The 27,381-nt window shown below is 36.4% G+C and overlaps 1 protein-coding gene across 4 annotated transcripts; it reads right to left on the reverse strand.

Moving 5' to 3' along the window:
* acap1 (ArfGAP with coiled-coil, ankyrin repeat and PH domains 1) lies at positions 1–25,783 on the reverse strand. Of its 4 annotated transcripts, none has more exons than XR_010896494.1 (24): positions 25,589–25,783; positions 25,150–25,424; positions 22,148–22,205; positions 20,749–20,868; positions 19,744–19,797; positions 19,555–19,613; positions 19,138–19,321; positions 18,474–18,518; positions 17,541–17,636; positions 14,779–14,853; positions 14,571–14,683; positions 13,983–14,034; positions 13,649–13,749; positions 13,323–13,434; positions 10,577–10,776; positions 10,425–10,494; positions 10,202–10,296; positions 8,637–8,830; positions 6,341–6,388; positions 6,069–6,241; positions 5,865–5,974; positions 4,257–4,367; positions 3,888–4,129; positions 1–1,049 (listed from the first exon to the last, which is right to left on the reverse strand). XR_010896494.1 is itself a non-coding variant. In XM_067401721.1 (24 exons), exons 2-24 carry the CDS (start codon positions 25,200–25,202, stop codon positions 955–957), a joined length of 2,274 nt encoding a protein of 757 aa, XP_067257822.1. In that variant the 5' UTR covers positions 25,203–25,424; positions 25,589–25,782; the 3' UTR covers positions 1–954. The 4 variants fall into 4 exon arrangements, 2 of the variants coding, with proteins under 2 accessions (XP_067257822.1, XP_067257821.1); XR_010896493.1 differs by having other exon boundaries at positions 2,677–4,129; XM_067401721.1 differs by having other exon boundaries at positions 4,074–4,129; positions 25,589–25,782.
* Positions 25,784–27,381: the final 1,598 nt, after the last annotated feature.

A 27,381-nucleotide genomic window follows, 5' to 3' on the forward strand; every position in this document is an offset into this window, starting at 1 on the left:
TTAGTAGTTGGATTCTTACTGATTGTATGGGACGGACAAGTGTCTTTATGCAGCTAACGATCTCAAACAGGTGCATCTAATTTAGGATAATAAATGGAGTGGAGGTGGACATTTTAAAGGCAGACTAACAGGTCTTTGAGGGTCAGAATTCTAGCTGATAGACAGGTGTTCAAATACTTATTTGCAGCTGCATCATACAAATAAATAGTTAAAAAAATCATACATTGTGATTTCTGGATTTTTTTTTTATTTTTAGATTATGTCTCTCACAGTGGACATGCACCTACGATGACAATTTCAGACCCCTCCATGATTTCTAAGTGGGAGAACTTGCAAAATAACAGGGTGTTCAAATACTTATTTTCCTCACTGTACATGAGAACCAAGCACATCTCTCACCCAAAGTAACATTTACATTCAAGTTGCATTAACACTGGCTCACAACATAGTGAATAAAACGAAAGAAAAGAAAAGCAACTTGTCCATTGAAAATCATTTGAATGAGGATAAATTCATTTCCATTTAAATGAGAAACGTGAAGACATGCACTCCATCACTACTGTCTGGCTTTATGTTCCACTTGTTGCTTTCATAACATCTGGAATGTAAACTTGCTTAAATGATAAATTATTGGGCTATTAGAAGGTCAATGCAAAAGGAATAAGGATTGTGCCTGAAGAAATAACAGACTGGAAACCGCAAAAATTATTAATGACATCCTAAAGCCTAAACTGGGATAAATATGCTAAAACCCAGATGTTTAGACCCAAAATCATGTGCACCAGAAAAACCAACTGAAGCAGCATTTCATAAGAGGTGTTAACTGTGGAAGCCATCTGGGTGATGTTTCAGCAAAAAAAAAAAAAAGCCATAGAAAGTGGTAACTTCATTATGTCTACTGGAGCGCCAATATGTGTATATTGGTGTAACATTGACATCTAGTGGTCAGGTGCTTTACTTCATGTCAGCGCTACGGCGCTTAAGCTTCTCTGGATTGTTGGAAGCCATTTGGGAGAAATCCCTGAAGATGTCATGATAGGTATCATCACCTACAGGAGAAAAAAAAAACAAAAAAAAAAACACAGAAAACAAATTATTATTTGCAGAATATTGCCATTGGAATAAGCAGCACAACTTTAAAGGGGCTATATGTCATTTTCATGTATTAATCACTTTTTTATATTTGCCAATGTGTGAACAGCTTGTAACCAAACTTAAAAGACTAGACCTTCCTCGACTTTATGGGGTTGCCTATGAAAGCCTGTAGTAGACTAATTTTTATGTGAGGGACTCGACATCTTTGGCAGGAAAATCAAAAGGACGTGATGTTTAAGCATGTTTCTGAGAGCCTCTCTTACGTTGATGTAAAGAGCTATTCTGTACTTAATATCAATGTGTCAAGCAAAGAAAAGGGATTCATGCAAATTATAGTCTCACATAGCCAGATCTATATATTCTATAGTCTCAAATATAAGCTTTATACTAATCACTATCATCACTACATATTATTTTGAATGGAAGAGCAACGCGCAATAAAACGGAATAAGTCCCGCCTTCTAAATAAGAGCCAATCGCCGATTTTTCAATCGAAATTCATCGCGTCCATGCAGCAGCCATTAGAAGCTCCGGTTCCTATAGAAACAGACAGATACGCACCTCCGAAATGAGGCACAAAGGGCGCACATTTAGGACTGTGCATGCATATTAGCTTGATCCAGCCTGAAAAATACAGTTTTTTTTTGTCATGATTCGAGCGTTTAGAAATAAAATTTATGACACAGTTGTTGTCAGGTTTCATTGGTGATTTCAAATATGAAATTTAGTCGAAAGCTTGATAAAAAGCTTTAGAGAATTTGATGTTTCCCCATTCAAAGAGATAGGAGCTGCACTTGGATGCCCGAGAAGCGTTTCAAAGATGGCCGCCGAGTGAAATGACTTGTCTTAAAAAGAATTTTATTACAATTTCAGAGCTCATGCAAACATATCAGCATTGCTATGAACAGATGCTTTCTTAACTGCTATTTTCTCACCGCTGTCATTTTATTTTTGTGTTTATTTTGTTGATCGAGAGGAAAGTGCGCACCACATATGGATGGCGCCTGGATATTTGTCAAAACACTAAAAGGTATTTCAAACTTCTTTTTTCTCTCCATTTCTAAGCAAAGAACGAAAAAGAACTTCGCTGTGAGTATATCGGGGCAAAGAAATCGTGTACAGTCTCTTGAACATTACTGTGCACGTGTGCGAACGCGAGCAGCAAGTTGCTGGCTGCAGTTCAGTCAACGGCCACCGGTGTCGCTAATAACAAGGGTTTCTGACTTCTACATATAGCCCCTTTAAACAGTCTGCAAAACATCACATTTTTGGTTCTTTTGCATATTGTACATATTTGTTACAGGTGTAAACTTGAATGATCCTACAGCACATTTCATTTTATTTCCAAAACAAATAAGACTAAGTTTGTAATAGTCATATACTGTATGAGAGTGTAAATTATATCCCATGTGTATGTGAAGGAAAACCTGGAGTCTAATAGAGTTTAACAAGGTCTAACAAGATGGTTGAATCAGCCCTGATGTCAACACCAGCACCCAGAAAAGAGAAGAGTTGGATTTGTAATTGCACATAAGTGCAGTTGTTATGCATACATGAGGAAGTACGGTAGCAGAGGATTACCTGTAGCACGCAGTGCAGAGGACACACACTGCAAGCAGTAGACACCTGTCCAACCGTCTCAGGACATGCGCGCACACACACACACACACACACACACACACACACACGCACAGCAAAAACAGATTTGTATACAGAGACAGACAGATGGACAAACTGCCATAAACAAGCCCCCACCAGCAAAACAACAGATGCAAAAAGCATAAGCACCACAAAAAAGCACACCTGCAAACATATGGCACCGCAATAAGAGTATCAGATTCAGAGTAACAGAATCCTATTAATTTTCATATTGGAAAGTAATTAAATTAGTGATCATAATGTTCTGTGTAAATGATCACCAGGAACTGAAGTTAATTTAATGCATTTAATGATGGTTAATAGTAAACATGTTGGTAGAATGGTGGAGATACCCCATGCAATGCCAAATGTCCATGCCAATCCCATAACAGCTGAATCATCTGCATTTCTGAAGGAAATACTAGTGCTTGCAAGGTATGATTAGACAAAGTGAAAGGGAGATAGATAGATAGATAGATAGATAGATAGATAGATAGATAGATAGATAGATAGATAGATAGATAGATAGATAGATAGATAGATAGATAGATAGATAGATAGAAACTGTAAAGAATAAGGAGGCAAAGATGATGAAACATTTCAGCATGGTGATATCTTGCAAGCACTGTAATGACCGGCTGCTGAGTTTATCCTTTACATTATGATAAACAAAACTGCAATGCCTAATCGGGTTTCACCAGACATTAAATAAATCAAACCCATACTAGCTTAAAAATGAAAAACACTGTACATTCCACTTCAGGGGGTTTCTAATAACTGAATAAACACCAGCCATACAAACAAAATCAGATTTGTGTAGAAGTATAGTCACAGTACATGACACATCATGCAAAACCATCCTCAGTACAAACAGTACTAATACCATCTAATAAAACATACTATACAACATTTCATCAAAACATTACCACAGGTACTAAAAGAACTAAAATGAAGTCCAATTCTTTTACACAGTGTTTCTTTTAGTGTCAAAGTTATACTCTAACTTTGGTAATGTTAGCGGTGAACTAATATTGTAACAGTTTTGGAGTTCCCAACAAAACCATGATATGCTATTAAAACATAGTGCTATTTATTAACATTCAGTGTTTCTGTATGTTTTAAAGTGCTTTATCAAAGTGCACATATCCACATACCGTCCTTTTTAATTCTCTGTTACACTCAGTTTTCCTCTGTTATGTCATCTAAATGTACAGCTGGTTAATTCTGACCAGCTGATGCCCGACCACTTAGCTGATTCTTAATGGTTTGAAAGCTTTTCTTAGTGTGTCCAATCACAGACCCAGTCCCCCCACCACCACAGCTCTGCCCCTCAGAATGACCTGATGGAGTGCCGTCCATCTCCCGCATCTCCTTGTTCATCTTGGCTATCCGGAGTCTAGAAGGAAAACAACAGTGGAAGAGATGTTAATCAAGTTATTAGCAGGAAGAACTTCATCAAATGTACTGTAAGTGAATTAGTGCCTTTTTCAGCCGATACTCTCTATCTATCCAAGACTACTTACAGCGTGACGATGTCGGCGTTGGCGTTATCTATGGCTATGCCGATTGGGTCCTTATCTTCGATGTCTTTTGCGTTGTAGTCCGCTCCTCTCTTAAGAAACAGACACACCAACCTATGACAGCACAGAGATGCATTAAATCAGGGATCGGCAACCATTTTGTCATGAAGAGCCATTTTTAGGTCCCCCCCCCCCAATACACAACCATATTTGAAAAGTTCATAACAGCTTTGATGATCAAACATGACTTGATCAATTAAAAATTTGCTTATTTAATTGTTAACAGAAATAGTACTGAACCTTAAATATTTCTGAAGCAGTAATTTTATTTTTATTTGTCAAAATCCTACAGCTTTGTTTGTTTTCAGGTTTAAATTAGATTTGAATAACTGATTTCCAATGTGACTCTACTTAACCCCACTACATGTGAGTATGAGTTTGCTCATCATCTTTGCCAACTGACTGAAGCAATTCATTTAGGCATCAATAGTGTTGCAATAGAATTGCATAATTCCCAGCCCGAGGACGTAAACATATTCTTTTATATTCAGAATGATTTTAGAACTATATCTTTATCATTATAGTTATCGTCCTAGGTGTGAACATACTTTTAACTTACCTTTCTTAACGGGTTAGTTCACACAAAAATGAAAATTCTCTACCCAGGTGAAAAAAAGTACACTTCTATAATGTGCTTAAAGTGCTCTATTTTCACACACTAATTTTGTACTTAATATATTAAAAATTCTTCTTTAGTACTTAAGATAATCTTAAGAACATCTAAGTGTACTCAACTGTGCTATTTTGAGACACCATGATTTTGAACTAAAATGTGCTTTTAATATACTATCTCTGTATTTAAAAAATATTTAGTTACCACTTGTAGTACACTATGGGTTCAAATGTACTATAAGTAGTAACTAAACACATTTTTTAAATACAGAGATAGTATATTAAAAGCACATTTTAGTTCAAATTCAAATTGAGTCACTAAAAAGAACCAGTTTAAAAGAGTCATTTGCTCATGAATCAGACTACAATAGTAGTGCTGTATGTTTTTGTACACACCTAATCAAAAAATCATACTATTATTTTGCATTCACATTCAATACAGACTGCAAACTCAAGTAAAATACGACTTAGGCCCTGTTTACACCTGGTATTAATAAGCGTTTTGTCAATCCAATCAGAAGTGGACGACGCTAAATACAGATGTGAATGTCAATACAATTACCCACCCATAGACTCTCCCCTTGAAAAAAATCAGGACAGAAGTGGTTAAAAGTGGACAAAAAGAGACGGATTAAAACACCAGGTGTAAACGTGTATGTGTTTCCCTCATCTACTTGTGACCTGATCAACCAAAAGGCATCTTAATACCAGGTGTAAACTGCCTTATTTGCCATAGCTGTAGATTCAGCTGCGTTAGCACAGATTCAGCAGCAGGGTGCGCCACCGTTGAAAAGTTTTCCAGGAAACACTGGCAATGAGTAAAAGATTGATCTTGGAATTTTAAGAATCGATATCAAGAACATAACTGTTCAAATGAAGATCACTATTAATCGGGAAATTTATATTTTTTATCCAGCCCTAGTGTCTAAGTCTGTTTACCCTGTATGTCCCAGTATGGTAGCATGGTGTAGTGGTCCCCTCCCGTCCGAGTCCACCTGGTTAACATTAGCGCCGTTCTGTAGAAGGAACTCGCAGGCTGCCAAGGAATTCTGCAGAGAGAAATACACAGTAATTATTCACTGTAATACTCATGCAATACACACTCACAACATGAACAATGGACTCTCACACACACACACTTACAGCCAAAGCGGCTTGTATTAGTGGAGTTCTGCTGTCTTCAGCCACATTGACCCAGTTGACATCAGCACCGTGCGCCAGAGCGTCTGCCATGAGAGGGAAATGCTGCATTGCCACAGATCGATACAGCAAAGCCCCGGGATGAAGACCACTCAGATCCTCCTCTTCATCATTCTCTGTACAATAGGTAGAGAGAGAGTCAGTAAAGAGTTTGTGTGGTCAAATGGATGTGTGAATATCATATCCATGTGTGTGTGTGTGTATGTGTGTGTAACCTTTATGAGAGCTGGAGTTGTTCTTCATTATATCACTTGGGCTCAGGCCTGTAGGGGAAACATCAAGTAACAGCCCACTGATTAGATCAGTAGAAACTAGAACAGACACTAGAACAGAAACATTTTCATTTCAAAAATTTACTACAGTTTTTATTTTCAGATATAATATACATTTCAGTTTAGTCTGGGTTTATTTTTGATAGTAGCAGTTTAGTTTTTAATTTTATGAACATATTTCTGTTTAGTTATTATAGTTAAAGGGTTAGTTCACCCAAAAATGAAAATTCTGTCATTTATTACTCACCCTCATGCTGTTCCACACCCGTAAGACCTTCGTTCATCTTCAGAATGCAAAAAAAACAAAAAACAAAATAATGTCTCATATAGTGATGGCCGATTTCAAAACACTACTTCAAGAAGCTTCGGAGCATAATGAATCAGTGTATCGAATCAGCGGTTCGGAATGCCAAAGTCACTTGATTTCAGCATTTTTGGCGGTTTGACACACGATCTGAATCATGATTCGACACAGAAGAATCGTAAGACTCCGAAGCTTCCAGTGTTTTGAAATCGGCCATCACTAAATAAGTCATTATTTTGCTTTTTTGGTGCACCAAAAATATTCTCGTCACTTTATAATATTGATATTGAACCACTGTACTCACATGAACTGATTTAAATGTGTTTTTAGTACATTAATGGATCTTGAGAGAGGAAATGTCATTGCTGGTTATGGAGGCCTCACTGAGCCATCGGATTTCAACAAAAATATCTTAATTTGTGTTCTGAAGATGAACGAAGGTCTTACAGGTGTGGAATGGCATGAGGGTGAGCAATAAATTACATTATTTTAATTTTTGGGTGAACTAAACCTTTAAGGAATCAGTTGAGGAAGCAACAGATAAAATACACACTTTTGATGCAATGCAATCTAATGCAATACGAGCACTGATCACTATAATAACAGCAATGTTTAAGATGTCATGTGACATTTGATTTACATTGAGTCAAATCTTTTAAAGTGCCCCTATTATGCTTTTTCAAATATTACCTTTCATGCAGTGTGTACTACAGCTGTTTGTGAAGGTTAAAGGTCTGCAAAGTTTTAAAGATCAATGTGAAAGACAAAGTTATTGTCTTCTAAAAGAAAGAATTGATTCTGAAATGCAGAAATGAGTCGTCAGCAATTCCAGTCTCACTTCCTGTTACAAACTTATGTAACAATGTAACACATTTGCATAATGCCAGCATATGGTCTTCATTGGCTGCCCATGAATGACGTCAACTTTGACCCTTAAACACTGTAGTTGTAGCTGAGGCCTGGAAGAGTTTGGTTTGTATTGTAGACATGTCGAGAAGACGCTGGTTTCGATTCTGTGAATTCACTTTGCTGCACTTCAAAAGGATGAGAACTCACGCTAATGTTGATATGGAAAAACAATGTCTTTGTTACTGTTTGTATGTGTATGCAAATGCTGAGGAATCCTCCAGAGCTGAAATTCAAATATCAACACACTGTATGCAGTAGATGAATCACAACAGACTGGGTCATCTGACCAAACAGAGCAGAGTAGACTCTCGGAAAGGAGGGGTTTAGAGAGACTGAAACTTCAAACAAACTGTTTTGAGACCTGAGAAATGAGGTGATGTGCAATGTATATTATGACAAAATTAAAGTGTTTTTTGACATTGGATTCATGTAAATCTATTGCAGCTGACCTCCAAAACAACATTAGGAACCTTTAAAATAGCAGAATAGGGGCACTTTAAATACAAGAGAACACAAAATTTACTTAACTTAAAGTAACAATGTATGAAATGCTCTGAGATCAATCAAATCACTGCAAGTTACATGAAAGTTTGTTTCTGACGATGAAAAGTGCACTGCTGTGTCATAATTTGTGTCAATCTTTTATCAGTATCAGTAAATTTACTGGCATCTCATCGCCATCTGCATGTGGGTTTGTCTTCCTCCACACAGACACACAGGTCAGATTTTTCCATGTCAGTTCATTTTTTCGAACACTATTTTTAACTTAGTTGCATTTTAGTTTTTAATTTACTTTGCATTAATTATTTCATTTCAGTTTATGAATATATATTTAAACCAATAGTTTTCATCTTAGTATTATTTTGAGTGCAGTATCTGAAAATAACCCTGGTGTGTGCGCATTTCTATGCTGAACTGTAGCAGAGAAACAAAATACAGTCTCTTGGTTCTTGGGTGCATGACTTTGCATGTGTATGTGTAAATTATAGCATATAATGAGTTTTTTGGGCATATGTGTCTGTGTACCTGTGAGTCGTGGCAGAGTGGCTCGGTTGGGTTTGGGCTTGATGGGAGGGCGTGTACTCGGTCTGTCCTGTGTGGTTGCTCGGTTTCGTCGGGCACTGGAGCGCCGCAGGACCGTTCCTCGACCAGTCTCAGGGAGTTTGTGGATGAATTTCTTTTCTACATACTTAGAGCGAATCCACGACTCCTTATCCTGCCTGAGAAAACATATACTGATTTTATATATATATATATATATATTCTAAACAAAACTCTGTGGTTTTAATGATGATTAGCACAGCAAAACACTCAAACCTATATTTCAATCATGATAACTCTCTGAATGAATTTAAACAGCATTTATTAATATATATGGAATGTACATAAGTTTGGTCTTGGCGGACTACATCTGCTACGCTGCTGCTGGATGATTGAAAATACATCTACAATGCACATGAAAACATTGAAGTGAATTTAGGCTGCTTCAAGGAAAAATAGGGAGCATATCTAGACAGGTGGTGCTGGGGAAGGTGGAGGGCAAGAAAAATCCTATGGTGCACTGCAATGAACTGATCCGATTCGAAGTCAGGAATAAATAGGTTACGTAGATAGATCAAAACGGAATGACTTAATGACCAATTGGCTTTTCAGCTGCTCAGAAGTTTCATGACTGATGATACTGGAATTTATAACTTTGATGCGATACCTTGAAAAACACTGATATTCTATACCATTTTTGATACCACAGGGAATACTGCCATATAGATATTTTTAATCTTATCTTATAATTTTTTGATAATTTGGGTAATTTTGTTGCAATAGCTTACACACAGTACAACTAAATTCACAAAAAAGACAAGTAAACAGTAACAAAATAATAAAAAATAAACAAATTGCAACAATAGTACAAATAAATACAATAGAATAAAGAGATAAATTAAATAAATATGGCTTTAAGATTTTCAGGTAAGTCTAACAGTAGTATTCGGGTAAGAAATACTACAGAAATTAAATAAAGTAATCAAATGGATATGCTTCATTGTAAAAATTAACTACAGATTAATGCTTACAATTAAAGTGGTAAAAGTGATTTTCTCTGTATTTTGTTCTTTGATTACAATGACAGACAGCAGCAGTAATATTGTGTGTATTTGACCTTTTAAGTGCAATAAGTCGCAGGAAAGAACTCAATTTGGTTCTCGCGAGCAGTTTGAGAGTTGGCTTTATGTGTGCGCCACTTATAGAGATTGGTGCGCGGCACAATTATGCGCAACACTTGTTCCGAAATTCAGGCCCTGTAACACTAATCACACGAAGCAAATGATTTCAGTGAGTGAGAGGCAGGTGTGTGTCAATTTGCCATCAGACAGATGAGAGAGCGAGAATGCGCAGCTGGTATTGGTGTATTGATACTGCAGAAAAGAACTGAAATCATTTCAGATATTTCAGTATCGTCAATATGTCAATATTTTTGACAACACTAATACATATTGTACACACATATACACACTCACAGACACAGATGTATATAAAACATATATACACATATATAAAACTGCCAATTATCTAGTACACTGCATTTACTGTACCTCGGACTAGAGGGGTGGGGCTTCTTGATTGTGATCTCATCAATACGTGCCTCATAGATCTTGTTAATGGCTGTGTTTCCTAACTCACACATGAGCTGAAGTAATATACAGATGAAGAAATAGATGGAAAGAGCAGAAATGGACAAAAAGAGGGGTGTGACTAATCAAAGTGCATAATTAAAAACATGTTTATTTCATATATAAATATAAATGCTTTTCTTACTTTGACGAGCTCTGGCTCCCATGAGTCCAACGTAAGGGACCGTACCTTTGAGAAGTGGACACCTAAACTCCTGCAAACACAAAACCCAATTCAGATGCATGTTCGTATGATATGTTATAATATATAGTTGTGTGTGTGTGTATGTGTGTTACCTGTGTATGCCAGAGCAGGTAATGCACAGTGTGATGCCCAGATTAATAGAGGCCCAGTCGGGTCCAGGCTCCCCGCAGTCACAGCACTGTCCGTTCCCTGAGATAGCCTGCACCTCCTCCAGGGCCTCCCGACCAGACGTTTCCTGCTCCCCTGAACTCAGGCGCACACTTCCCGCAGACACTGAGCTACAGCGATCTCTCTATTAAACGCACACAAATAAAATTTTTGCAAATTCTGCTTGATTCAACACACCTATACTCATGAAACGCACTATAAATGTGCTATATTTAAAAACAAAGCGGTCAGATTTGGAAACATCCTGTTTGGAAACAGGTGAAAAAAGGAAGTAATTTTTTGGTTCTAAAAAATGTCCTCTAAAATAAATTATATAGAAGTACTATTACACAACATGCATTTTCTTTCTCAACTATTTGTTACAAAACTGACTGTGTTCACCTGAATACTTGCCAAGACAGGCATTTTGACATCATTTTGTGTGTATTTGACAATTTAAGCGCAACAAGTCGCAGGAAAGAGCTCAATTTTAAAAGTAAAAATTGGCCTCAAAAATAAATTATATAAAGAATTATATAATATTTACATATTATATAATAAAACAACATAAATAAAAGTTATTATTTTATATTATATTTCAAAATATAAACATTCTTTAAAAGGTAGGGGTAATGTTGGGGTTAGCCTCAGCTTCAGATTTCACACCCATGGACCGTTGGCTGAATGTTTGATGCATATGGCACACAAAATAGGAAACACTTTTGGAGTTTCGAAGTCGTCATCTTATAGGTTGAATTCTGCAGGATTTCCGGGAGACGTTTGTGTTGCGTTCTTTAACGGTCCACCTAAAAACAAAGCCACCGTGACGTAAAACCCCCTCATGGAAGAAGAAAGGCATCATGTGACAATGAGCGCTTATCAGGATCAACTAAACACTGGATTTTCTGGAAGTATGTGAAGTATGTAAAGTTCAAGGCAAGGACTCTTTTAAATATGTCCAGGGCAGGCAGGAGTTACAAGCCTGTCTGTTATTACAGGGACATTGTTACATTTTAACACGCTTAAATATGAACTGTGATTGGTTGCTTTACATGTCAGTCAGGGCGATCTTTGGCCAATGAAAGCTGCGATGGATTCTAGACCTTCTGCTGTCAGTCTGAAGGTTTGGCTACACAAAACTCTGTATTTGGATTGTCACAATATCAAAAATTCAATAATTGATAATACCACTGATATTTCATGTTTCTTGAGGCCATTTTTGATAACAAAAAGGAATATACTACTGAACACACTATTTAAAAAAAAGTACCAAAAAAAGAAGAAGAAGAAGAAAAAAAGAAAATTATCCCATAATTAACTCACCCTCAAAGCCATCCTAGGTGTATCACAATCCAGTCAGCCATCCAGTCAAACACAATCAGAGTTATACTAAAAAATATCCTGGCTCTTCCAAGCTTTATAATGGAAGTGAATGGTACCTGAGATTTTGAAGCCCCAAAAAATGCATCTATCCAGGGGTTAATAAAGGCCTTCTGTGAAGCGATGGGTTTTTGTAAGAAAATTATCCATATTTAAAACTTAATGAACTATAATCACCAGCTTCCGGTAATGGCCGTACATGAACCTAGTTCCAGTGAAAGAGTGATAAAACACCAAACACCAGTCTAAAACCAGTCTAGAAGTCTAAAACGAGGATTTTTAAAGAGAAATGTCAGAGGATTTTGATATAACAGAAGAGGAGCTAGAGTTTGTTGCCCAGCCCTGTTTGTTTGAACCGTGAGAGGCGTCTACTTTCACCTAAGCTTACGCTACTCTTACATCCCATGTCATACGATGGGTCAGGGGTCACTCTTCCACCAGAACTCGACGGTCATTACCATAAGCCAGTGATTATAGTTTGTTAAGTTTTAATTATGGATATTTTTCTTACAAAAACCCATCGCTTTGCTTCAGAAGGCCTTTATTAACCCTGTAGCGGTATGGATTACTTTTATGATGGATGGATGCACTTTTTTGGCCTTCAAAATACAATGCCCCATTCACTCCCATTATAAAGCTTTTTTTTTTTTTAAATAACTCAGATTGTGTTTGGCTGAAAAAATAAAGTCATATACACCTAGGGTGGAGTAAATTATGGGATCATTTTCAATTTTGGGTGAAGTAACCCTTTAATACAACATTACTGAACAAACTGAAGTAAACAGTGAGAAATAAGCAAAATAAATACCTCTTAATAGAGTAGTTTGATTAATATTGATGACCATTTAGACAGTGGCAGGTCTCTTTGACTGCATTTGCAACGCCTAACACATAGTTTTAATATTTTGCAATATATATGTGATTTCTTTGCCCCACCAGTTTACATTCTATTAAAATAACTGTGTTGCCAAGTCTCAGGGCATTCTGACCAAGAAGCACATTTGAATGGGGCATGTAGCCACATCACAGCAAGATGGTATTATTCACAGCGCATATGTGCATATATGCATGTGAATGCTGCAAAGCGAGACAGCAGGTATTCACTACTAACAATACTGTAAAATGATTGTCATCGTTACATTATTTTTTATTTTAACTTTGTAGTTTTGACATTTCTAGTAAGTATTAATACAGTTTTAGATTACTATAATAAGTAATATAATATATTAATAAGTAGTTTTATATAAATCCATAGAATTCGATGGAATGTCTGCACTTAGATATTCAGTTAAACGTGTGTGTGTGACGTACAGAGCTAAGAGTGTCATCTCTTCTGTCCTGAAATGCTGAGGCGATGCTGTTCTGGACAGCGCTGATCCAACTTTGCTGCTGTCGCTCTGAATCAGCCTGTAATAAACAGCTCCTACACAAACACACACACACACATCCTGTCATTTGGAGTATGGGTTATGTACAGACTTGCCTAAATGCATTTATAGGACTGATTACGGTTAAATTGCAGCATGAACCCAAACACGACAAGAATCAGAAAAATGTTGCATGCTCAAAAATACAAATAAATATGACAGGCCAGTTCTGACAGTTTAGTGCACACACACACACAAACGTAGACTCACTTGGAGGGAGAGACAACCTCAAAGCAGAATCGTCTGTCTTGTTCACTGCAGGGCTTCACTGTGCATAACCGCAAGTCCTCCACAACAACAGTTATCTGCTCCTGTTACAGAGAGACAGAGAGCTTTTTTAAATAAAAAAAAGTGGTCTGCATGTGCGGTGTATGTTTCTAATGTCATCAAAAAATGGAACCTTTTAAATGGCCTCTAAATTCTTTCCAATGCCCAATATTTGTGGTTGTGTAGAAGTATCAGTATATGTGTGTGTAAAATGATGTAGCATTACTTTTATTGGTTATTGCTACGTGATCCTTATGTTAGACAATCTGACACTTACATTATGTTTCTTTTGGTAAACAAGCTGGTTCTTCTGAATGGAGAACCAGCGCCTGCAGTATGAACACACACACACACACACACACACACACATCATGGCCATGTAAGGTATTAATAATGCAATCAGACATATGATTGTAATTCAACTCAGAACCTACAGCCTTTGAAATCACACTCAACCCACTCAATGGAAAAAAAAAAATGGTAACAGTTAAAAGAGCAAATACATCTGCTTTATGCATAATATAAATGCGAAGGAATATGTAATATTAAAATGATATGAAATATAAGATTAGTTTCAAGCAGAATATTTGCAAATAATGAGTGAAACTGAATTCTGTTGAATTAAAAGATTAAAAAATACAGATATAAGAATAAGACAGATTCACATCATTGCTTACACATGAAATAAAATAATTACCCTTCATTACAGCTTTAAAAATATAGCTAAAGAATTTAAGGTAAAATAAATGCATAACCATAGACCATTAGACCTCCAAAAACTAAACTTAACAGAACCACTAAATTATGATTAGTTTAATAAATTAAAAACACAAATTGCTCTGCAGATATTGGAAGAGTGCTGTACCTGCTCCATGTTTTGAAAGCATTGCTGGCTCTCTTGTACAGGTAACCTTCCATTGCGATGCCATTGGGTGCATCTGGACTGAAGTCCATAATGGAGTCATCATATGACACATCCTAAAGACAGACACACAAATATATCTTCCCTTAGATACATGTATAGTGTCTTTGTGTAAAGATACAATGGTGCGTGTGAGAGAGAGTCTTACTACCTTTTTCTTGACTGCACCAAGTCTCTGCTCCATGTCCCTTTTCTCTCTTGCAGAATTCAGGACCAGTTGAGTATACTAGTCAAAAAGAGGAGAAATGTAGCTACACATTCACTTTCAGCCTTTCTTGTTAAATTATAATTTATGGACTAAACAAACATGGACACCTAATTCCTTTAATGTCAGTTCTGAACTGACAGAACTTTTGTTATTATATATTTTTTTATTTTTTTATTGTTATTATTTATATATAAATATATGCCGTCAAGGGGTGGGGTGATGAATGTACTGTAAATGTTAAAACTTAAAAAAAATCTTCAAAAAAAAAAGAGGAGAAATGTGTGTCTAAATCAAAGTTACAAGAGCAAATCTGTTTTCCCCCCTGCAGATGTTTTTAGTTGATAGTGTCATAGATAAAATCACAGTGACTGATATTTTCAATTCTAACACTTAGTATGCAGTGTTAGAAAAAGTTATATAGCATATAGCATTACTCCATTAAAAAGTAACTAATTGCGTTACTTAGTTATTTTTAGGGAAAGTAATGCGTTACGGTATGTTACTTTTGCATTAATTTTTTTCATCTGGGCTTTTTTGTTGTTGTTGTTGTTAATGACAAAAAAAATCTATTTTTGGCATATGTTAAGGCCCTTTCACAACAAAGTGAAATGAATAAGCCTCAGGCTGAAGAAAATGTGAATTCACGCCTGTACAGTAGAGGGTGCAGCTCAAACAAACATTTCAGCTGTGCTGCCATTCTGGATTGAAGAACAGGACGCAGGAGAAGAAAGTTCAACAAACTTACTTCAGCAAAGACATTGCTTAATAAAGTGAGATAAAATACATTAAGTATATTTCTCTAATTTAATATAGTTATTTTAGGTTTGCATAATTTTATTATAATTTTATTCATTTTGAGGTATACTGAATGTGTTTTGTGCAAGTGAGATGAGTTAATGCCTGCTCACATTTAGTCTAGAACTATAATAACCATCATCTCAGATATTTTGCTGTAGATTTAAAATTAATATATTACTTTACTAGTTACTTAAAAAGTAATCTGATTACATAACTCACATTAACACAGACTGGTTATATGTAGAAATAAATCAATTGAACTACTACACAGAAAGGTACACAAATTTGTTTAAATTTGTTAAAATGTTAATGCTAATAAGTGTATTGCGTTCTTTTACATTCATATACATAAAACAAAATATTATATGATATTCTAACATTTTTGTGGGTGTTACAACGGTTATTTAAGCATGCAAATCAGCCAGGATATCATTGCCTGTTCAGACAAGTATCTTTTACAGGCCAGATTTAAAAACTCATGCAACAACCTCACAAAACATCAGATTTGAGCGGACAATCACAAACGGGCATGTGAACGTATGACACATGATAGGACAAAAAATCCTGAAGAGATGTAAACACTTTGAGACTGAGGTTTGGACCATTTAACTAGATCTCAGAATGGAAGTTTAATTGTATATCATACAATTATAAACACATGCACAGAGGCTCAGCCTAAATTCCCACTGCTGTATATAGTTATTATGTGACTTTTCTTGTCAAGAGTTGTGATGATAAGTTTACTATAATTGTAGTCTATCTGGGGTGTGGCGGGTTTTTGGACCGCAGTTAGTGAGGAGTCAAATTGCATGTCACTCAGGGCTTAACTGAATAAGAAAGGATGTAAGATATGCTGGGACTTGCTCAACTTCCTGACCTGACTATCAAGAAGAGGTCATGAAGATCACCTTCTTAACTTTCGCTTGCTATATTCTGCGGAATTTCCTGTTCTTTCTCCCTCTCTTTTCCACTCCATGCTGTCACACTGCCTTTTCCGCTCGTCTCTAATTCGCTATCATTATATTGGTAAAAACTCAGTCCCAGCCACATCTAATATATTTAAGTTGTCCCTATACCCCGACAGCGTTTCTATTTTTCCATTTTTAATCTGTATAGTGCCCTAAAGAACTTCACTGCTATGAATAGGCTCTTGAGATCTCTCTTGACATTTTTGCTAAGCTTTTCACCATTTCCTGTGCTTACAGGAAGCTATGAGCAGGTTTTGTGGTTTTCGCAGGCCAGTAGAAGGTGAGTAAGTTTCCTGTCTAAAACTTCTACATTTCAACTTCATGTTCCTCAGTAACATCATGTCTTTTGCTTTGTCCAGACATTTCTGCACAAATATATGAATCTTCAACAACTTTTAAACCTCACTTGAGCAGTATTTGATTTCAGATAACTTGCCAGTATGCAGATATTAGCAGATCTTAGAATTTGCATTGAAATTAAGCCCACAAACTGCAGTTGGTGTTTGTTTATACTCTTAAAAAGTGTTGAGGTATTTCTCAGGCAATTTTACACTTCTATGAGCACGAAAGTATGTGCCAACACACACAAACCAGTGTGTGATACATACTGTTTCCTGTTGTTGCTCACTCTAGCAGAAAACTTCCTGTCATGATTGGCCATCATGTGATCTCTGAATGTACCATCACATTCCTGTCATTAGACCTTCTGTCCTCTTTTTCAATCCAAACATTTCACTTTTCATTTTGTTTTCTTTACAACATGATCAATTTGATGTTTTCCTCTCCAAACAACACATGCATTTGTTCTACTTGGTACTTCACACTTTTCCTTCCTTCCTCTCTTTTCAGTCATGTGCACAAGCTGCTTTACGTTCTTATGACACAGACAGACAGACAGACAGATAGACAGACAGACAGATAGACAGATAGATTTCTTACCTCATCACTCAGCTGTTTGCGGTAGTTTTCCAGTTCAGTGAGAGACTGATAGCCCTGTTTGAAGAACTGAGCCTGGGCCTCCATAAGAGAAAGCATCTGAAACATTTACACAGAACACAAAAGCAAAAGTGACAGTAAGTTACCATTTAATACTGATTATTTTAAAGTGCCCCTATTATGGTTTTCGAATATTGCTTTTTGTGCAGTGTGTAATCAATCTGTTTGTGCATGTAAAAGGTCTGCATAGTTTTAAAGATCAAAGTGCATGACAAATAAAGCTCTGAACTGCTGAAACCAGTTGTCAGTAATTCCAGTCTCACTTCCTGTTACAAACCTATGTAACAATGTAACATTGTTTGCATAATGGTCTTCAATGGCTGCCCAAAAATGATGCCTACTTTGATCCGCCCTCAAACACTGTAGTTGTAGCTGAGGCCTGGAAGAGTTTGGTTCATGTTGTCGGCATATCGAGAAGATGCTGTTTTCTGCACTGCTAAAGTAAATCCACTTTTATGCACTTCCAAGGGATGAGGACTCGCGCTGGAATTGATACGGTAAAACCGACTCCATTGTTACTGTTGTGTATTAAGTGGAAGATGGAGCTGACATTCAGATATGGTAATGTACGTTTGGTTTCCGTCACACGCTCTGTAAGCCGTAGACCAATCGCATCAGAGCAGAGTAGGCTCTCGGAAAGCAGGGTTTAGAGAGACTGAAACTTCGAACAAACCGTTTTCAGACTCTTTGAGAAATGATGTGATGTGCAATGTATTATGAGAAAAATAAAAGTGTTTTTGACCTGGGATGCATGTAAACCTATTGCAAAAGACCTCCAAAACAAAATTAGGAACCTTTCAAATAGTATAATAGGGGCACTTTATTAAGATTCCCAATTATTAATAAATCATATACATTCTGTATTATGACACATACCGCATTGAGAATTTCAGTTTTCTTCTTGGACTCAATGACATTAATCTAGATTAGGAAGAGAGAGAAAGAGAGAGAGAAGGTGATTCATGATGATAATAATACAAGCAAAAGCAAATATTCCAAAGGGGACAATACTGAATTGAGTACATATGTCCATGCATGAAACAAGGTGAGTGTGTTTGAGAATGAGTCTGTATATACAGTACCATAAAAGTATTTGGATACAAATCACAGAGTAAAAATATATAAACAAACCAAAATCAGCAAACAAGTGGTGTATGAAAATCAAAAAAGTGCCACAATGTTTAGTGTTTGAAAAAAGATTTTTATAAAACATTTGCTTGAAAGGCATGTTCAGATAAATACCACTCAGTTTGATATTTTAGTATAATAATGCAATGATATCTAGACTTTTAAGTGTGACTCAAGTGTCCAAATACATTCTATTGTATATGAAAGTATACAGTATGTTTGGTAACACTTTATTTTACAGTGTTCCTGTTACACGTTACATGCACTTACTGTAGTATTAACTATTAATTTTGCATAATTACATGCAACTAACCCTAAACCAAACCCTAACGCAGTAGTAAAGTACTTAATTAATATCACTCAGTACTCAGACAAGGACACCTTAAAATAAAGCATAATCGTATGTTTCTACCTGCAGCACATAGTCCAGGGCCCCTGATCTGAAGGCTCTGCGTGCATTCAGTAGGTTATTGCTGGCCTCTTCCACCTCATGCTGTTTCCCGCGGGGTGCCTGAGCGTTCCTGCTCAGTGCCGTCTCCAGGTTCTCACTGCTACGCTCAAACTCCTTCCGCACATCCTTGAAACGCTTCACATCCCTTAGGGGGAGATAAAAAATGAGTAAATAATTGCCTAGAATTATTAATTTTACAACCAATTCTCTCAGAAGGGCCTCTAATAAAGAACTGCAGAAAAATGCATGAGATTTATGATTACTCTGTACTCAATTGTCGAATTCATGCATATGTTTACAGACAGCTTCATATTATTGGTAGAGTGGTACAAAAAAGAAAATGTGCCTTAGTAAAGAGGCAGAGGAAGAAAAACTTACTCTTTCACAAAATTCTGTAACTTCAACTTTACAGACTTTTGTGTGGTTTCAATCACCTCCTGTTTGGAGAAACACAATTCAAGGAATGGGAGACAAGCCAAAAGAAAAGTGAAAACAGGAACACATCCTCAGTTGGCACATTGGTTACTAGTAGTAACAGTAACAGTAAAAAGGAAGAACTTGACTCACCTCTTGAGCACTAACAATGTCTGACAGCTTTTTAGAAAACTTTTCTAAACACTCCTGAAAGAAAGAAGCGCAGCCTCTGTTATGCTTCTGTAAACTCTCAATCATTTTCAACTCATATAGCTACACAGGAACTTTCCTTTTTCATTTTGCAAAAACTTGCTCTACCGTTCAATGGTTTGAGGTCAGTAAGATTTTGTAGAAGTCTCTAATGCTAACCAAGACTGTTCATTTGATCAAAAATACAGTAAAAACAGTAATACTGTGAAATACTAATAACTTGACTCTATTCAATATCTTTTAAAATGTAATTTATTCCTGTGAAGGTAAAGCTGAAATTTCAGCATCATTACATTAGCTTTCAGTGTCACATGATCATTCTAAATCTGATTTGATGCTCAGAAACTTTTCTTAATATCAATGTAGAAATCAGTTGTGCTGCTTAATATTTTTGTGGAAACCGTGACATTATTATTTCAGGATTCTTTGAATAGAAAGTTCAAAAGAACAGCATTTATTTGAAATCTTTTGTAACATTAGAAATGCCTTTTTTGTCACTTTTGATCAATTTAATGCATCTTTGATAAATAAAAGTGACTTTTTAAAGGTAGTGTACATGCTATGTCTAGGCAGACATGTGTTGTGTAAGCGTTTACATTAGTATTTTTCAAACCTTTCTTTCAAACAGTTTCCAAACTGAGGTAAACCTCTACCAGAGAAAGTACAAATACTGTATCTTCACATCCTATTTTTTACACTACACTGGTAATTGCCGTTGTTTCTCATATCTGTCTAGAATCTATCAAACAGACGCATGTTACCGTCCAGATCTGGAATTTACAATCATATTTTTTCACTTCCTTCTTGTTTTGATGCTGTTTTGGGTGATCATATGTTCATTTACCATCACAGGTATCAGTTAACACACGTGGCTAACCCTGTGTGGTTTCTTGTGTACAGTAAGCAATGCTAATTTAAAATCCGTTACAGGACTGTTGATGCACTCACCCCCATAGTTCGGTCCTCAGAACAGTGGTGTCCCAGCTCTTTAAGGCCATTTACAAAGCTCTTGCTGTTCAGGCAATAGGCACGGCCTGCATCCAGCATAGTGTGGCACTGTTTCACCAACTAAACACACATTTTTTTTCAGGATGTTATAATGTCATATTATTCATAACATAAAAAAGTTTGTGAGCAGTTATTTATAAAGGACCTATTATGCCCTTTTACAAAGTCTTAATTTTGTTTTTCATGTCTACTAGAAGAGGTTTTCATGCTTGGATGTTCAAGAACACACCAAATTTGACACTGTTGCAGCACCTGTTTTCCCAGTCTGTCAGTACAGCTCTGTTTAGTTCCCGTCTCTATGAAGCCCCTCCTTCTGAAAAGCGCAATGTGCTCTGATTGGCCATTGAAGACCATTATGCAAATGTTTTGATCAGTATGTTGCGATTGGTCAGTTCGGTGTTTTGGAAATGTCACGCCCCTTACCATAACACACTACTTTTTTGTGTATGCCTTGGGCAGAAATTATTTAAATGAGGAATATTGTGACGTGTTCATTCCTGGAAGAAAACTCAAGACTACAATGGAGGCGTTTCAGGAAGATCAGAAACAGTGCACACTGATATTAAGAAGAACTCCCTTTGGAGCAACATTACACACCAAAGAAAGTTGAACATGCAAAAATGGAGATGACTATTAGGTCTCTGTGGTTTGAAACTGATTGGTCTAATAAATTCAGGGGAAATTATCTTGGATTGTGGTTAAAAGCCTTTCAATTGGCAATTCCTCTTTCTAGTTCCTCTGCATAACATTATATCACTTCACAAAAAAAGGGACAATGACTTTTTTTTTAAATTAAGGAATTGAGCATTTGACCATCAAAACAATAAACGCTGCAGTATTTGGGATATTATTGTATGGTGGTGTAAGCCTAAATATAAGGCTCCGTTCTGTTATGGTTTAAAACGGTAGCAAAGCTTTTTTTACACTTTCTGAAGAAAATGAGTAGGAGTGGGGCTTCTTGTGCATGCAAAACTCACCACAGTGACGGCAAGATGTTGCTATACATTCACTTGTGTTTTGAATTGTTGATTGTATGCTGCTAGGCAGATGCATACTGGCCCAAGTCTCCATGATAATCTGGTCTCTATATCAATATAAGCCTATGGGACATTTATCATCTGTTTTATTATGCGCAAGGTAAAAATCATAAGTCTGAGCATTTAGAAAAGTAGTAGTACTTGTCTCCTCTAGAAGCCACGGGGTTTGAGGTACCAATAATGTCTGGAACGGAATGAGATACGTGCTGACATTTAAAACTAGAGATAGTGGTTTAGTCGTAAGTGAGAGCACTAGTCATAATGATGATGCACTAATAGTGAGTCTCTCAGCATTTCCTCACCTTCTCAAGTCTCGTCTCCAGTTCATTAACGTTGACCTCCACCTTCTCGATTTCTGCCCTATTGAAACATAACACACACATTTTCACACACAGAACTCAAAAAAGAATGATATCCCATTCATCTTAGCTCAACCCTTTAAAAACACTACATTTACTTTGCACAAAACATAACCAGGTTAAATATGATTATTTTACTCGCTAGGGCCGTGTGACTGTGTGCATATATGTGTACTCCAATGAGTTTATATCAGTGACTGTTCGATTATCTGTGTTTTCAGACTTTCTTAAAGAACACACAGAAAAATAGCTCAGCTCTTTGTAGTTTCCTGCTTTTTCACACATACAAACAGACATAGAAATATAATGCTTATGTTTATAATCTCAAAATTTAATTATTAATACATAAACAGTAACTGAGAAAAAGATTATAAAATAAATTGACTTTTTATCACATTTACCATCCAAGTAACACTATGTGTTATCTAAGTAAAGGCTGGAATACACAACACAACTTTTGCCCAGATTTGCCATAATATAGTCTGGGGGAGTCGGTGGTAGTCGCTGAAAGTCAGAAACAGTCTGACGATTTTGGTCAGTCGTAGTAGACCAATTTCACAGAACAAGGCACATGTTAATGCATGAGTTTAGGTGCGTTGTGCATTCACGATATGTAGGAATTACCATAATTTTGAGATTCTGGCTTGTAAAAATGTTCACATCCTCATAGAACTTGTAATTACAACTTACAACAAACTCTGAATTTTCTGAGAGCTCCCAAAGACTTCATATACACAAAGATAGTGCACTTATATTACTTAAACTGCCCTCCAAAAGTTTGGAAACACCCCTGGCAAAGTGTGGTTTTGGACAATATCAGCATAAATCCTTATCATATTTTGGTGCAAATACATTAAAGTAACTTGACATTATCATTGAAGACCAGCAATAATAATTTTCCTTTTGATTACATAATAATGGTAATATATACATGTCAAAGTCAGACATGCCCCTTTGCCAGCTGTGATGCCTGGTTACTGGTTTAAACTTGGCCCAGGTTTGTAAAAGATTTTTGGTTCAGCACACCTTAATAGCTTCAACAATTGATTGCCAATTAAGTTTAGAATACAATGAACCAATTAGAACCCAGTTTAGGTCAGATAGCTGCTAATGGTAGATATTTTGATTAATTTGAGTTTTTTCTATTTCTAGTATAAACTGTTTATGTAATAAAATATGTTTTCATAGTTTGTGTTGTCCCTTATCAGTGCAAAATTAGCACTAATTAAAAAAGATTCATGCCAATCTTGTTCAAAACCCCACTTTTCTAGGGTGTTTCCAAACTTATGGAGGGCAGTGAATGAATGTGAGATAATGCAACATGCAACATGACAGAATAAGTCCTGCCTTCTATATAGAGTCAATCACTGATTGGTAAAGTCATTGCATCACTGCGGGTGCCGTTACCAAGCTCCAGTTGCTATTGAAAAAGTCAGTGTTTGGGACTGCACATGCGCATTGGCTGGTCTAGCCTGAAAAAAGCTTTTTTAATGCTATTTGAGCATAGGAAACAACATTTTTGTTGTCAGATTTCATTGATGATTTCAAATAGGAAATTTAATCATAAGCTTGGTGAGCAGCTTTGGAGAATCTGAAGTTTCCCCATTCAAAGAGATTAAAGCTGTATTTGCATGACTGAAATAGCTGCCTGAGAGGCATTTCAAAGATGGCCGCCAAGTGAAATGACTTGCCTTAAAGGGACTTTGGAACTCCGACTTGACCAGTGTACCACATGACCTCTGTCGATGTACTGTAGTGTTAATAGTGTTGTAGAAATGTATAATTCTAAGTCTGAGGGCATGAACAGCTCTGAGGGGTGTATGATGCCTTGTTCAGATTTTAAAAAGTTGTGTAGTGTATTCCAGCTTTAAAGTATACTGTCAGCTTATACGGATGTGCACTCATCAAAAATGTACGTATTTGTTAGTGCAAAAATGTGTGTTGAAGAAAAAGTTGTAGCTTCCGTAGCCTTCCGCCCCTAAAACACACTTCCTGTCTCCTGTTTATCATTTCAGTATCTCTCGTCTCACTTCCTGCTCCTCCACCACACCACTACTTAGCAACCAGAGACAGCCGCAGTCTGAAGTAAACTAGGCCTCGAATGTGTTTATGTCAGTGGCCTTTGTACACCTTATTTGAAATTCTTTCTTTTCAGTTGCTCTCTGTATCTGAAGGTTAAAAAGTGTCCATGCATGACTGTGTAGATGAGTTCCACATGCTCTGTATGTTTAGATTCGCGTATGACAGATGAAAAGAGATATTGTGTGTGTTTATGCAAGTACATTTCTGAGTGGAAATGACCTCATTTTTTAACTCACTACACCCTCTGATTTTGCTCCCTCTGCAGCCACTAAAACATGGCACTCAAATTTTCCATGCACTCTAAATCTAGAGCCAAACCACAAAGAAAGACACTTTTATCCACAAGTCGCATACAAACAACCAAAAGGTTTTATCCTGATAACAAAATGTCATCTAAACAAATTATTTTCTAGACAATAGTATTATATATTCGCTTGAATGGTTAAAAAAACGTCCCATTATGATGAAAAATGTGCCACCCTTCTCTCCACAGCGCCACTTAATTATCGCCTCATTCATTCCTTCTATATGGACCTAAGCAAATTCTTTCCAGTGACGCGCGCTACACTAACCGTTGGAAGACATTTCACGCTGATCTGAGAACAGCTTTAATCAAGCACGCTCGGGCCAAAACCTCTCATCTGAACCCACTGACCTGATCCTAGAACTACTTAAAGAAACTTGCTACGTCATCCTTTTTGCACATGACAGTCAAGTTTATCACTTTAACGTGCTGCACGTGACCTTTCTTTTTTAAAATTATACGTGTATAAAGATTTAATGGACAGTATGTATTACTTTTTTTTTACATTATTTTGTGTTGTTAAATATTTTCACAGTGATATTAAAAAGGAGGAGCTTACCTGAATCGCGGGGAGTCTTTCAAGCATTCTTCAAAGTCCAGTTTGACAGTCATTTTGAGAATTTAAAACGACACAATTGATGCGAACAAATTTTTTTTTTTTAATTCCCCACAGTTTCCTGCAAGGTGTGTGTCCGTATAGATCTCCTTTATGCTGTAAAAGTCCAACGCTGTGAGACCAATGGTGTTAACAACATCAGGAATCGTTTAGAAAGTATGAATTAAACCAGTCGTTTCCATTGGATGGTTTCGGTATAAATATTAGTCGGGTGTTGCCTGAAAGCAAAAAAAAAAAAAGAAAAAAAAAAAAGCATCGTTTAAACCAAGTTTGTGTTTTTCATTCAATTCACTTGAACAACGAGTCGCAGAAATAAATTAATAATAATTCGTCAATAATATAAATACAAAAATAAAGGTAAAAGAAAATTAAGTAAACATACCTTTAATAATGGCCTCATCTCTTCCTAAATTCTCAAGAACGCGCTTTCATTATAGGTTCCATTATGCGCGTTAACATTTATTATTAGTCCATAGATTCGTAGTTTATACATCGATGTGTGCTTCCACCCATCAACCACCATGTCCTTGTATGTTTCCCTTGAGTGACTAAAACTTGCTCGCACTTCGCAGGAGAACTTTTTTTTTTCCGCTCTTGAATTTGCCACAGTTGGTCCACCCCCCTTCACGCACTGTATTTCCGGGTTTCGGTGCGTCAATAAATAAAGCAAGCAGGCTGTTTTCAAAAGAGATTAATACTATTTATTATGCTTAAGTAATGCAGATTATTTATGTTTAAGGAGACCAAGTACCTGGGTATAACTGAAAAAAATTATATCTTATTTTAAGCATATAGCCTAGTCATTGGTTTCTATAACGACCAGACAAAATGAATGAATACAATCCCAGTTTTAGATGAAGCGTTTTTCAGGGAGTGTTCTAGTTTCTAGCCTCACGTGTCATCAAAGCCACACTACCTTTTACACTAAATAGGAGTCTTTCACTGCAAGCAGCTTATCCATACTTGTCCCGGTTAAACCTGTTGTTCAGAAGCCCCACCTGACAGCAGTGAAAGAAATCAAGCCAAAACTGAAACACAAGCAAAAGATGTTAATCTGAGTCAGCGATATAACCTTAAAATAAGCCTTAGAATCTTAAAATGCCTCACAGTAACTGCACGCCCACTATATCTAACACACGTAAATAAAGCATTTACCAACATTAATTTCTCTCTCCATGTCTCTTGCTGTAAACAACATAGTAGCAAGTCCACACTAGTTAATAATACACCTTTTAGAATAAAAATTATTAACGCATGGGGAAAAAATGGCAACAACTGCTCTCTTTCTGTCTATCTCTTTCTCATATATATATATATATATATATATATATATATATATATATATATATATATATATATATATATATATATATATATATATATAAAACAGTCCTTTCTGGTTCTCGAATCTGATTGGCTGATAGCCGTGCAATATTTTAGTAATAACAGCACTCCTACCTTTTCGCCGTTTGTTTACTCCGCTTGAAGTGACCGTCATGGCGGCCGAGCAAATCCAACATAATTTTTGCAAATAGCTACTACACTTGCTTATTGTACCATGAACTGTAGTAAAAAAGTGTTTTTTAGGCGATAATGTAATTGTTTAGGCTTGAAATATGTGACTTATATTAATCATAGTGCCTATTTTACAATTTGTTTAAACGTTTTCCGAGATGCAAGCTCCAGGCCATCAGGGCCGTTCAATCCTCGTGTAGTACTCGCTGAGAACAGCTTCATCTCGGCCGGCTGTGTCTTATAGAAGTTAAACATGAGATATAACTCTTTTTGGGTACATAAAATGGGCAATCTTTGGTCTTATTAATCTATTTAATATTAAGGCTATATTTACGGCTACTCGTGTGATATTGCTCACGGTGCCCTGAACTTTTTGTTGTGGAGAAGTTTAAACAAATTCCCTTTAAGACAAGTCATTTCACTTGGCGACCATCTTTGAAATGCCTCTCGGGCATCCAAGTGCAGCTCTTATCTCTTTGAATGGGGAAACATCAAATTCTCTAAAGCTGTTTGTCAAGCTTTTGATTAAATTTCATATTTGAAATCACCAATGAAATCTGACAACAACTGTCTCATAAATTTTGTTTCTAAACGCTCGAATCATGACAAAAAAACTATTTTTTCAGGCTGGATCAACCTAATGCGCATGCGCAGTCCTAA

Source organism: Chanodichthys erythropterus, chromosome 11 (assembly GCF_024489055.1).
Source record: "Chanodichthys erythropterus isolate Z2021 chromosome 11, ASM2448905v1, whole genome shotgun sequence".
NCBI classification, from domain to species: Eukaryota; Metazoa; Chordata; class Actinopteri; order Cypriniformes; family Xenocyprididae; genus Chanodichthys; species Chanodichthys erythropterus.